The 12593-nt window shown below is 32.9% G+C and overlaps 2 protein-coding genes across 6 annotated transcripts; both read left to right on the top strand.

The window, feature by feature from the left end:
* The first annotated feature begins 2468 nt into the window (after window positions 1-2468).
* LOC129307097 (uncharacterized) lies at window positions 2469-4863 on the top strand. The gene is made up of 3 exons (XM_054947963.1): window positions 2469-2830; window positions 2920-2959; window positions 3297-4863. The coding sequence occupies exon 3, from the start codon at window positions 3322-3324 to the stop codon at window positions 4432-4434; it is 1113 nt and encodes a 370-aa protein (XP_054803938.1). The 5' UTR covers window positions 2469-2830; window positions 2920-2959; window positions 3297-3321; the 3' UTR covers window positions 4435-4863.
* Window positions 4864-6805: 1942 nt separating this feature from the next.
* On the top strand, window positions 6806-12593 carry LOC129305957 (uncharacterized protein At3g52155, chloroplastic). Of its 5 annotated transcripts, none has more exons than XR_008592087.1 (6): window positions 6806-7414; window positions 8306-8405; window positions 8512-8691; window positions 9325-9442; window positions 11813-12021; window positions 12156-12593. XR_008592087.1 is itself a non-coding variant. In XM_054946197.1 (5 exons), exons 1-5 carry the CDS (start codon window positions 7144-7146, stop codon window positions 11873-11875), a joined length of 732 nt encoding a protein of 243 aa, XP_054802172.1. In that variant the 5' UTR covers window positions 6806-7143; the 3' UTR covers window positions 11876-12593. The 5 variants fall into 5 exon arrangements, 1 of the variants encoding a protein (XP_054802172.1); XR_008592085.1 differs by having other exon boundaries at window positions 12128-12593; XR_008592086.1 differs by having other exon boundaries at window positions 11813-12026.

Raw genomic sequence — 12593 nt, 5'->3', positions numbered from 1 at the left:
AGCTCGTTATATTTAAATTGTGTCCGTGCATCGTAATGGAATAACCACGCACCGCGGTGTGTGACACAGAACACAACTCTTTACTTTTTCATCCTCTTTCCTTACCTGAGTGGCCCGCCATCTATCTAGACTCACTTTTAGGGCTGAAATCACAACAATTATGTCAAGTTAAGCCCCTCTGACCACACACCTCATTAACTCACTAACTACCCTAATTAAGTTAATAATTCATGACTAAAATTTTTCAAATGTTACACGCTTCTAGATTGTATAAGCCTCATGGCTTCTGATATGATTAGATTTTAGTCTTTTTGCACAGTTTTTACCGTGGCCTTGCACTAAAAAAAAGTGTCCTTCAAAAAACAGCAAAGAAACAAGGTTCAAGAAAGGGAATAGGCGAGCAAGATTTTGCTCATTCAAGATAACATCTTCCATGTGCCCAACAATCAAGGGTGTTCATAAGTTCAATTCGATTTAGTTTTGAAGAAAAACTAGACCGAATCAAATGAATCGGTTTACTATAATTTGAAGCCTATTTAATTTTTTCCTCTAATTGATTTGGTTTAGTTTTTCAACAGTTTGGTTCGATTTAGCTTTGGTCTGGATCAAGTTTGAACTTTTTTAATGAGATATTCTTCATAATCACCAATAAATATCCATGTTTACTGATAATTTTTAACTATTAATTATTATTTGCAATGAAAAATCTCTTGAGCATAAAAAATATTTTTAATAATTAATTAGCATATTTAACTATTAAAAATCAATGTATTATCATTAAAAAATTGATTATAAAATTAGAAAATTATCTCAAACAATCATAAATAACATTTAGCGAATTACAACTTATTTTTACTAATGATTTACAAATAACTAAACTTAAAAAAGGGAAAAAACTTTGATAAATTTATAAAAAAAATATATATATAATAAATATAATAAGACTTGATTCGGTTTAATTTAAATTTTTAAAAGCAAAAATCTGAATCAAATTGAATCAATTAATTTTGTCAAAAAAAAATCAAACTTCATTTATGATCAGTTTTGATCAGTTTATATCAGTTTAGTTTGACGTAATTGATTTAAATTAGTTTTGAACACGTCTACCACTAATAATTATAGGATAGGAAACTTTTGTTGTGCTCCCACAATAGAATAGAAAAGATCTAACACAGTGCAGGATGTGAGTGTTTAATTATACACATTGACATATTAAGCTAAAAAAGGGAAAAAAAAACTAAACGCTCAAATTTTGAAATATTTAATTTAATTTTTTTTATAATTTGATTATTTATAATAACTAAAACTATTATTATTATTATTTATAAAAATGCTTAAAATTATAATTGTTTAAAAATCAAGTATTAATATTCTTAAAACTCAATGGTAAATTTGCTAAATTTTAATGACAATATATTTTTAAAAAATTATACTCCCTCTATTAAAAAATATAAAGTATTTTTTGAGGGGTTGGATATTAAAAAAATGTAAGACATTTTTAATCTTTTAAAGTATAATTATTACTTTTTTTCAAGAGTATTTATATTGGATAAATCATTTTATATTTATTTTAGGGTAGAACGCCCTATTAAATAATGATAAATATGAAAATATATGGCTAGTTTAAAAATAAATAACTACTTTTATTCAAGTGAGATTTAGTTTAAAACGTTTTATATTTTTAAACAAAGGGATGATATCAATATCATTAACACACACGCATAAATATAAAAATTTTAAAAAGTTACATTATTTGTTGAAAAAAGGGCTTGTTTTTAAAAAAATTTCAACATAAGTCTTTTATTGGCTAGAGGAACTATCAATTATCTACATTTACGTATTACGCACTAAAAAAGAAAAATCATATCTAAAAGCTCAAATTTTGGGAGAAATTATTGCAAGGACCAATAAAAACATGTCATGTTAAATAGTTATAAATATGAATTTATTTTATCATTAATAAAAATGAGGAGAGACAATGGAGTTGTAAGAATTTCTCCAAATTTTGACATATTTAATTTAATTTTTCTAAAATGTGATTATCTATAATGACTAAAATTATTATTATTTTTATAAAAATAATTAAAAATTATAATTTTTTAAAAATCAAGTATTGATATTCTTATAAGCTTCATAAATTTTAAATGATTTTTTTAAAAATATAATCAATATCATTAAATATAAAAATATAAGATTGACAAAAAGTTGCATTATTTGTTGAAAAAAAAAAATGGGCTCATCCTCATACTCCACCTAATTTTTAAAATTTTTCAACACAATTCTTACCTGGAGAGAGACATGTGAATAATTTAATAGGGATTTTGGTGAGTATTGTCAAAGATTGAACCTTCAACCCATGCTGGGGTCAGCCAGCTTGTCAGTCACCAACATATTGCTTAAACAAATCATATTTACATAATAGCATGTCTTTGCATTCACATCACCCTCCTCCAATGCTGACTCTTTCCTCTTCCCAAGCTTCCATCTTCACCAAATTAAAATCTCAAAATCACTTGTACGCGCTGCCGGGTTTCAACTTCATTACTCTATTCTCACTCTTTCCATGCCCATCTTCTGCATTATCATATTTTCCCGGAAAACCCGGAAGCATTTTCAGGTTCTTTCATCGAGCCATGTGCCACCATCCTAAATCTAAATTATGTTTCTATGGTTCCATCAACACCTTATTTTACTGAGCCGAGGTCTGAGGACACAGTGCTGGCTGTTCTGTTCTTATCATCATAAACCTTGTCACTTTCAGCTGTCAAATGATCCACTACTTTTGGATTGGATACCTCAAAGTGTAATAACTCTGGATTTTGCTTTCTGGGTATGGCTAAAAAGTGAAAGTGTTCCTTTCTTCTGTTGTGTTTCTGGGGATTAAGAAACTCTGAGATTTCAGTTCTGTATTATCTGCAGATATAGACTTTTGAGGCTGCACAGTGCACACCAGGTGTTGGTAAGAATTACCCTCCTGAATTTCTTGTGTATGAATCACTTTTGATTGCTTCTTTTGCCTTTTCAGTGTTTGATATGTTCTGTGTCTTCTAGAGATTTATCTTCTTACCCAAAAATAACTCACACCGATTGATGTTTTCTAAGATCATTCTCACACACACTTGGACGATCTGGTGATGGAAAATGAGGGAAAAACTCCGGAACATAGTGATGATTCATTCAAAATGATCTAACCCTATTGCCTGTTGAACTAAAATACAACTAATCCTAATTACTTGCATTAAAAGACAACTATGTACCCTATGGTTGATGAATTTGTTACAACACAACCATTTCAGGTGTGCCTTCAGTTTCTTGCCTGCCATGGGATGCATTTCTTCCAAAGTTATAGCCAGATCATTGAGTTTACATGAAGAGAGAAACCAGGGGACGCAGAGAACCAAATCTAATAGTGGCATTCCATTGCTGGAAGATATAATCAATTCTGCTCATAGTAGCTGCGACCAGTACTTTGAACTGGTATTGCATTCTAGGAGTTTTGGTTCAAATGCTCCCTCAAAACTGGCTACTCATGACAGTTCTGAAGCCACTGACAAGTTGGACACGTCCTTGAGTCCAGAAGAAGACGAACAGGAAGGGAACAAACAGAAAATTGTTAGTGATGTTCAAAGTGATGGGAGATCTAAAAGCTGTCATCTGATTCTCCCAGAGCATGTTCTGTCCTCTCTTGCTCAGGAAAATTCATCTGGGGTTAAGAAAATGTATGAGTTGGCCAATGAGCTTTGGCTCAGCAGTGCTGGATTCATCTCTAAAGCTGAAAGATCTGAATTAATTGAAGGAAATAAGTATGACTTGAACTCCAGAAGCAGGAGTTTTCACACAGTGGAGGAATACGATGATTTGGTTAGAAAACTATTGTTGTCCAAGTCCCTCAGGTTTACTGATAATAATAAAGACGATACTTGTTCTTCAGGAACCACCATGGACCTTCTGGTTTCTGAGTCTGTTTCATCCAGCACAACTAATGATCATACTGAGGATAAAGATTCTGCCATCAAAGATAATAACAGTTCAGATATAATACAAGTTAATAAGACAGTAGTTCCAAGTGAGAAAGATGATGATATGTACATTGAGAAGGGAAATAAGAGAAAGGCTATTGCAAAGAGGCTAGAATCACTGAGAGTGCCATCATCAAGTAATTTTGAAGTTCCAGTCATTGCTAGTCTTAGAGAATGGATTCATCCTCTTGGTAGTATCTATTCTCCTGGATCTTATGTCACCCCAAAATTTGGAAGCTATTCTTCTTTAATGGCTGCTGGTAAGAAGGAATGTGAATCCAGAGAGGATAGTTCTTCTATCTTCAGTCCAGAGTTGGTGTCTGAATTAGAACAGAGCATGCAGAATCTTGAAGCAGAGGAAGAAAACATTCTGAAACAAATCATGGAAAGTCCAGAAGAAAATGATGGTCCATAGTTGCAGGTCTACGACTCCATTTCTTTCTTTTAGAACATCTACAGAGCATGGTGATGAGAAAATCTACGTACGTACAGTTTTGAAAGTAATTATTATCAAACTCTCTATAACAAGTGAACACATGATTGAGTGTTTCTGAAAAAACAAAGTTATAGGATTTAATAATTACAAACATCTGAGGAACTTTTACAGTTTATCGATCTTCATATTTGCTGGGTTTTTCCCGCTACCCAAAAAAAAAGAAGGAAAAAAAAAAAGTCTACTTTGAAGAGAATTGCCCCTATGGGCGATGAATGCCATTGCAATTTCTATATGTTTTTCTTCCTCATGTATATCATTTCATTGTTAAAACGTGGAGGAAAATGCTCTCTCTTTGTTTTGAGACATTCAATGATACTATTGTCATAATCATTTTTAATTTACCAATAAATCAACGAAAAAAATTATTAATATGACAGTTTATAAATTTTCATAGTTAATGTGTCACGCTCCTGTTTGTTATTGCATATAACTCCATTTCACATGCCGATTAATAAGAAAAGTGAAGACGAATTGGGGGTTCAAATTGGATATTGTTTATAGAAGATAAACTGGAGCAAATTTGTACTAATTTATTAACCAAATTTATTAGAGAACAATGCATGGTACAAGTTAACATTTTACAATTTACCCATTTTGGTATGAATCAACGGGCTAAAGAGGTCCCAGGTTCCAACTGCTCAAATTTTTAGTGAGACTTATGCTTTGGCCGAAAAACAAAGTATTAAAAAGGAAAAATATAATAAAATCCCTTAAATGACAATTTTATTTCTTAGAATGTCATAATTTCATTGAAGTTTTTAAAAATGTTTGTGTCAATAAATTTTAAAGTAAAAAAATCATTTCACTCTTATTAAGAATAATAAGCTTTAATTACAATTTTTGTTCTGTAAATCGTAAAAGTTGAACAAGAAATTATAATTTGTTAAGTGTAATTTTTATTATTGAAAAATAAGTCTCAATTGTAACTTTTGTTTAAAAATGTTTTTTTTTTTTGTGAAACACAATAATTGAATAAAAAATTACAACTTGTTAAATATAATTTTTATTATTGAAAAATAAGTTTTCAAACTAACAAACCCCAATCACAACTTTTGTTTAAAAAATAACAACTTTTATTAAAAAATTATGAGAATTAAAGAAGAAATCAAAGCATGTTGATCAGAGTAAAATTGTCTTTTTAATTTAAAATTTATTGATATAGAAGTCTTTTGACACTTTAGTAAAATTATAGCATTTTGAGAGATTAGATTACCATTTATATAATTTAAAAAAAATTTATCATCATTTTCTCTATTAAAAAAGTGCTCACAACTATTGAGTGGATTAATCTGAATCAAAGATTTAAAATATTTCGAGCAAAAGAAAAAAAAAGTAGCTAGTTCAGAACTTTCAAGCTTTCATTACTATTATGAAAAGAAAAAAGTATTTGTAGTGAAGAAAGCTACTCAATGTTGGCCCCAAAAAGCAGGGGGGCAAAAAAAAACGGACGCTTCTCGATGACAATGCTTAGAGAAACAACTAATCAGTGAGTCTACCGCATAGATACAATAAGCGCTGCATAAATGATTGAACGGCGTTGAATTTTAATCTAATTTAAAATTTAGTTTTTTTTTATGAAAAAATTAAGTTAGGTAACTTGTGATCCGATTTTATTCAATAATAACTCAAAAATTAATAGAATCGAACTTGGTTCATAATATTAAGAGATTGGTTCTGTTAGTTCGGTACTCACTTAGTTAATTTTTTTTATTTTTTTTATGATAGGTAATAATTCATTTCAATCTAATAAACTCAATTAAAATAATAAAATCACTTATAATTATAATAAATTCAAAATAATTTTTAACAATAAAAAAGAAATATTTTAATTACAATTCAAATGATTTAAATTTATAAATTTAAAAAAACAATGTTCAACAAACTTCAACAACACTACATTACAACAATAATTTAAAAAATAAATTTAATAAATTTTCATACAATTATCTCCTTAATATCAATTACACTAGAAGCATTTGTTAAAAATAAATAAATTATAATTATATTAAATAAATTAATAAAATTAAACTAAATCAAATGATCCAGATATCTAATTTCCTGTCTAATTCAATTTAAAGAAATAATTTGATCTTTTTAGTCTTTTGTGCTTATAAGAATAAGATCGGATGAAATCATCTCAAATTAGATTGAATTGAACTGAACCGGAAGACTTTCATACAGCCGTAGCCCGAATACAATGAAAACGAACGGCACAGGAACAACCATCTCGCTTCTTGCTCCTCCTCTAGTGTATAGTTTAGTGTATGCTTTGGAGTGGAATTGTCAATTTACGTGAAGAATTCACAGCCTCATTGGTCTTCCAACCACAAACAGTGACAAAACAAGCAATTAATTAGAGAATAATTGGTCTCCAGTTACGGCAGAAAATTTACTATCATGTAGATAAAATTTTAATAAAATGTCCACGTTTGGGCCGACGATCCTCTCCTCTGTGATCTGGAAGCTAATGGAATGGCATATACGCAACGCAACGCCGAAAGAAGAGTTACAAGACAGATAGGTTTTTCTTCCTCCACGGTACGCACCACAAACAGACACAGCAAAAACGTAGATAATCATCAGAACTCCAGGTTCAAGACTCTGAGACGGTGATTGAAGATAAGCAGTATGAATGTGGCGCTGAGTGATATACATTATTCCTGTATTTACAGCTCCTCGATTTCACCAACCATTTGTCCTCATCATCAGCGTCGTTTAATCAGCGTTCGGAACCCTAGCCACCGTTTTCGCGCCAAATCCTCTCTGATTATTGAGAAACAGGACGGCCAAGTTGTCTCCGACCGGAAATCTCCATCTCAGACCTTGTCGGAGTCCGTTACCCGCCGCCTCATTCTGCTTCGACATGCTGAGAGTTCCTGGGAAAATCGATCGCTCCGGGGTATTTACTAATGGGAAACGATTAAAATTGTTAGGGAGTTTTCGCTTTGTTCCTTTTCTAAGAATTTTGCTGAACCTACAGTTCCCGAAATTTTGCGTTCGGAAATGGACTTTTGTTATGGTGCTTGGTTATGAAGCTCCTATGCTTCAAACCCTAGCCTTATGGAATTTGATACATATCCAAGACTTGACAGTTGAAACTGCATTACTGTACCATGTATGTGTGGAGCTTCTTTAATGCTTAACTCTAGGTGGCTGGAGCACTCTTCATTTCAGGATTGGGGGCAAATCGTTTTGCTTTCAAGTGAAACTAGTAAAAATTTCAGCTATGCGTTTCCTTTCCGAGTTTTGGGGCTTTCCAAACTTGAAGTCTCATACTATAGTAACCAACGCCAGACAAATGATCATTCGAACTGCATTTAAACATCACCTCTTGTGCATGCATCGGTTTCTGTATCAAGTCATACATCTGTCAGAATTAGTGCTTTTTAGGGACTTGTTTGGGAAGTGTGAACATTCCCATTTTAGGATTAGAAGCAAAAAATTATGCTTTCTAGTGGAACAAGCAAGAATTTCTTTTATTTGTTGTCCCATGTTTTGGATTTGTTGAGCTTAAATTCTCGTACCATGGCACCGCTATGGGCATTTTGTTAGGGTGCTCAATGTCGTGGAACAATTCCATTATAGAATTGGAAACCCAAATGTTCTGCTTCTAAGTTTGCACAAATCGTAAGTTTGTGTTTTCCCACTTTTGAGCTTTGCTAAGCATAAAGTCTCAAACTTCAGTATGCGTGTGAATGTTTTACTTTGGTGCCTAGGCCTGACACCTACCCATTTCAAAATTTTGAAAGTATGATGTGTTGCTTCTAAATAGAAAATCTACTTTATACAGATCATGACCGGCCTCTGAGTAAATCTGGGCAGGTGGATGCCCTGAAAGTTTCTCACAAACTCCAACAATTGGGTTGGATTCCCGAACTTATCTTGTCTAGGTTAGGAATTTTATGGCAGTGGTTCTTTGACTGTTACTGGAAGCAACTATAAAGAACTTGCTTGTTGTAGCTCGTCTTTGAAACTCTATCAAATTCTTTGGTGCAGTGATGCAGCACGAACTAAGGAGACCCTCAAGATAATGCAAGAACAAGTGCGTGAATTGTTAGAAGCTGAAGTTCATTTTGTTTCTAGTTTTTATTCAATTGCAGCCATGGATGGACAAACGGCAGAGCACCTTCAAAAGGTTATTTGTAAATATTCAAGGGATGAAATACTTACTATAATGTGAGTATCTTTAACCATGCAACCTTTTCAGAGTGGGTTTGAAATTATTTTCTTTTCTGGAACGCGGAGACTGGAGATTGACAATTACGGCTAAGCAAGAAAGATGTCTCAGTTTTTTCTTTTCTTTTTCAGCCTTGCAGTATGTGGATAAACCATGGACACAAAAAATGATAGGGCTGTAATCAAAGCGTCAAATGATTGAGATTATATCACATGTATCTTATAATTATTGTGATTGATAAATCATACGTTGATGTTAACAGTCAATGGAGTTAAACATTTTATTTCCTTATGGACACTGCACTTGGTTTCATGGCACTTGAAACGTCTATATGAGATGTTACTTTCATCTTTTTCAATACAGGATTGAACTCAATATGAACCTTTGGTGGTAATTAAATGTGGTCTGTTTTCTCATCCTAATTAGATGATTGACATCTTAGCCTTGTTTCTAAATGAAACACAAAGTTTCTTTCCTAGAAAGCTCAATTCATCCAAACTTCTCTGACGCTAGTCTATTTTGTTTTTTAATTTTTTATTGCAAAGCTAATATCTTTAAATTCATTCTGATACGAAAAATTGCATTTGATAGTTATATATATATATATATATTTATCATTGGGTATTTGGCAGGTGTATGGGACATAACAGGGGATGGGAAGAGGCGGCCTCAATGTTCTCTGGTTCTTCTGTAGAATTAAAGACATGCAATGCTGCACTGCTTGAGGCTACTGGGAAATCTTGGAATGAGGTTAGGTTATATTATTTACAAAGCGGCAGATAGTGATGTTTTCTTCTGGGATTAAATAACTGTATATAATCATAATTATCTGTTATTTACTTATTTATTAATGATATTTCAATTCTAATATACAATGTTTAGTTTATAGAGCATGTAACTAAAGGGGATTATCCTTGTACATGATAATTAACTAACAAGTGATGCATCTCAAGTTTAGTTAGTGTTTGTGTGTGTATTTAATTATTTTTATATTTTTATTAATTAATGCTAGGTTTTTTTAATAAGGTAATCAGAGGTCATAATGGGCTTGTCTTATTGGGTGATGGTGAGAACTAGGTGGCAGTAGGCAGTTATAAATTTCATGATAGATGATGAAATGATGCTCTTTTGGAGCTTATATTCTCTGGTTGGAACTTCAGTAGCTGTAGCCTTTGTGTACGTTAAATGTTGTGTCAATGATATCACATTAACATCTGGTTAAGTATCTGCTTCAGAAGCTGAACACTGAAACAGCTCTTCAACAACGGTAACTATATAATAAAAGTAGATGTTTTCTGGTCTAGAATTAAGGGACATCTTGTAGTCAATAAAAATCAGTGCGGAATTTTGCATCAACAGAACATTTCTAATTCACCTGCTACCAACATTTCTATATTTTAAATGCATAGAGCTAGTTTTTTAATTTTGAGTATAGTTGTGGAGTTAGTATATGGAAGCTTTGATTTGTCAACATGTTATAAATTTTGTTCTTAGTTGCTAAATTGTTTGAGTTAGTTGTTAAGGTGTGTTTAGAGATCACCTTTTAGTCTTGTGATTAAAATTCACCTCCCTTGCTGTGTGAATATTAGAACTACTATGTGGATAAGTTGATAAGCCACATTTTAAAACAAATTTGGTGCAAAACAATTCTATAAGCTTCAAGTATAGAGGATTATATCTTTATGTTTGAAGCTCTGTTACTCTAGAACTTCAACCCTACAACAATAATAATAGCAGCCTTATCTCGCCAAGTAGGGTCAGCTACGAAATTACCTCTTCCGATAAACCATTTACTAGGAAATCTTGATTATGATTTACTTGAGTGTTCTTCGTGGTCTCCCTTTACCTCTCCCCTTAGGGCTAAAGATTATCTGCTCAGCCCTCCTTACTTGCGCCTTTGATGGCCTTCTTCGCATATGAACAAACCATCTTAAATGATTGTATACAATTTTCTTCTCAATAGATGCCATGCTAACTTGTCCAATTATATGATCATTACAGATAGAGATTTTATCTTTCTTGTATAACCACACATCCAACAATAACAACAAGAACCCTTATCTCATTAGATGGGATTAATTACATGAATTGAATAATGTCATTATGTTCTATCATTAACTAGACTTTTAGGAATATTGTTCACTAAGAGGTTACGCTCAACACTTAGAAGGAACATAATGATTACTAAAATCTCCTAAGGCATCAATCTTATCCAAAATTTTGACTCTAGATCTTAAAATTTTTTTGTTAACGAAGCATTGATACCTTGCCATAAACATCAAAAACCATTTATCCCTGCAATGAACTTAGTTGCATAGGGCTAACTAGATAAGGCAAGGTAATCAAAGTGAAACTTCCCTGTGTGATATGGTCCAATAACAAATTTTCACTTTCATTTCAACCACCCATCTAGTACCTGACTTTCATAGAAAAATTAATTTTAAAGAGACTCAAGGAGTCAACTTGCTTGTGTTTATCCCTGTTGAACACTCATCCAGAAAAAGTGATAATGCTGCAGTTCATTCTCGCTTTAATTCTTGGCCTGCGTGCCTATTCTGTACTATTATCCATGGGCGAGTACTTCCATTAGTGCTTAACTAGTTTATGCAACAAGGTGCCTTAAAATCCGGTTTGATAAAGTCTGGTTACAGGTTGTCCTCATTTATTGATGAAATAGTACTTCATATGTGCATAAGCATGAGTAGTAAAAGTGGTTTGGAACAGGGGTTGGCCTGGTGGTTGAGGTGAGCATGTGATGTATGGTAAGATGCCATATAAATCCCAGTCATTTCAATTTCTTGGGACTAGGCTAGAAGAAACTTCCTCGTAGATCCTTTAGTCCTAGTAGTCCCGATGTAGATGGATTGGCTTGGCTTGTCTTTGACTGGACTATGGAGGTGGATTGTGTGCATGTTTACAAATTAGGATTCTATGACATACATGCATAAATAAATATGTCATGCTGAAGTGTGATAGTTTTTATATTATTGCCTATGCTTGGAGCAACTGATATTAGCTACAAAAAGGGGAAGTATTCATTAATCTTTCTTGCAGTTTTTGTATTTATTTCATTATTTCTGGTGTCTCAAACATGATTCCTATCTAACATTTCATCAACAGGCCTTTGCTTCAGCAGGATTTGGTAGGTGGAAGCTCCAGGGTGTAGTAAAACCGAGTAGCTAGGTGATTAAGAATTTCGGCGTGCTGGCTCATAAAAAAGAGAGAAGTTAAAGTGGGGCCCATGGTGGGTGGGGTGGGATTGAAGGTAGGGGTGGTTATAGAAAGTGGAAAGCTTTTTGAACTACTTTCAAGGAACCAAAAAGCCTCAGGTAAGGTAAGGTGCACAGAAATCAAACTTAGAAATGCATACAAGCTGGAACGAAGTTGGAAAATGAAGCTTGGACATTCATTCATTAGACCTGTGTAATTTTGTAGCTAATGATTTGTGCCCATGGAGATCCAGGATGATGCATTTATGATGCCTTCATGTGCTGCTCAGTGGTTGCTTGCTCGTTGAACTTGTAGCTTCACTCTTTACAAGTGCAAAATTATGCTTCTGCAAGCCTTGCTCTATGGTCTGTGTCAGAGATACAAGTTATGTGCACTTTTACTCTCTCTCTCTCTCTCTCTCTCTCTCTCTCTCACTGCCCCCTCTCAAGGAAAAAAAAAAAACCGGTTTTTTTTTTCACTTTTTATTGTCCAACTTGGCCGAAGGAAATAAAGGATATACATATTTTCTATTTACATAATGGTTGATTTAAATCAACCTGGTAGGGAATTGATTGGTGCGCCACTATTTTGGTATTAGTTGTGTAAAAGATTACTTTCTTGGGGACATGAATCTGTTTTTTCTTTCTTTTCAAGATATCCAGATACATAACAGAATAATTTATACATACAA

Source organism: Prosopis cineraria, unplaced genomic scaffold (genome assembly GCF_029017545.1).
Source record: "Prosopis cineraria cultivar Desert tree isolate PC_DT_omini unplaced genomic scaffold, ASM2901754v1 PC3, whole genome shotgun sequence".
Lineage (NCBI taxonomy): Eukaryota > Viridiplantae > Streptophyta > Magnoliopsida > Fabales > Fabaceae > Prosopis > Prosopis cineraria.
The sequence above is the reverse complement of the archived record's forward strand: the minus strand, read 5'-3'. Positions and strand labels throughout refer to the sequence as shown.

Excerpts from the sequence above, each read along its gene's own strand:
- LOC129307097 (XM_054947963.1), top strand. The coding sequence starts at position 3,322 with ATGGGATGCATTTCTTCCAAAGTTATAGCCAGATCATTGAGTTTACAT.
- LOC129305957 (XM_054946197.1), top strand. The coding sequence starts at position 7,144 with ATGAATGTGGCGCTGAGTGATATACATTATTCCTGTATTTACAGCTCC. Across the intron at positions 7,415-8,305 it reads GGAAAATCGATCGCTCCGGG|ATCATGACCGGCCTCTGAGT; the intron begins GTATTTACTAAT and ends TACTTTATACAG. Across the intron at positions 9,443-11,812 it reads CTGGGAAATCTTGGAATGAG|GCCTTTGCTTCAGCAGGATT; the intron begins GTTAGGTTATAT and ends TTTCATCAACAG.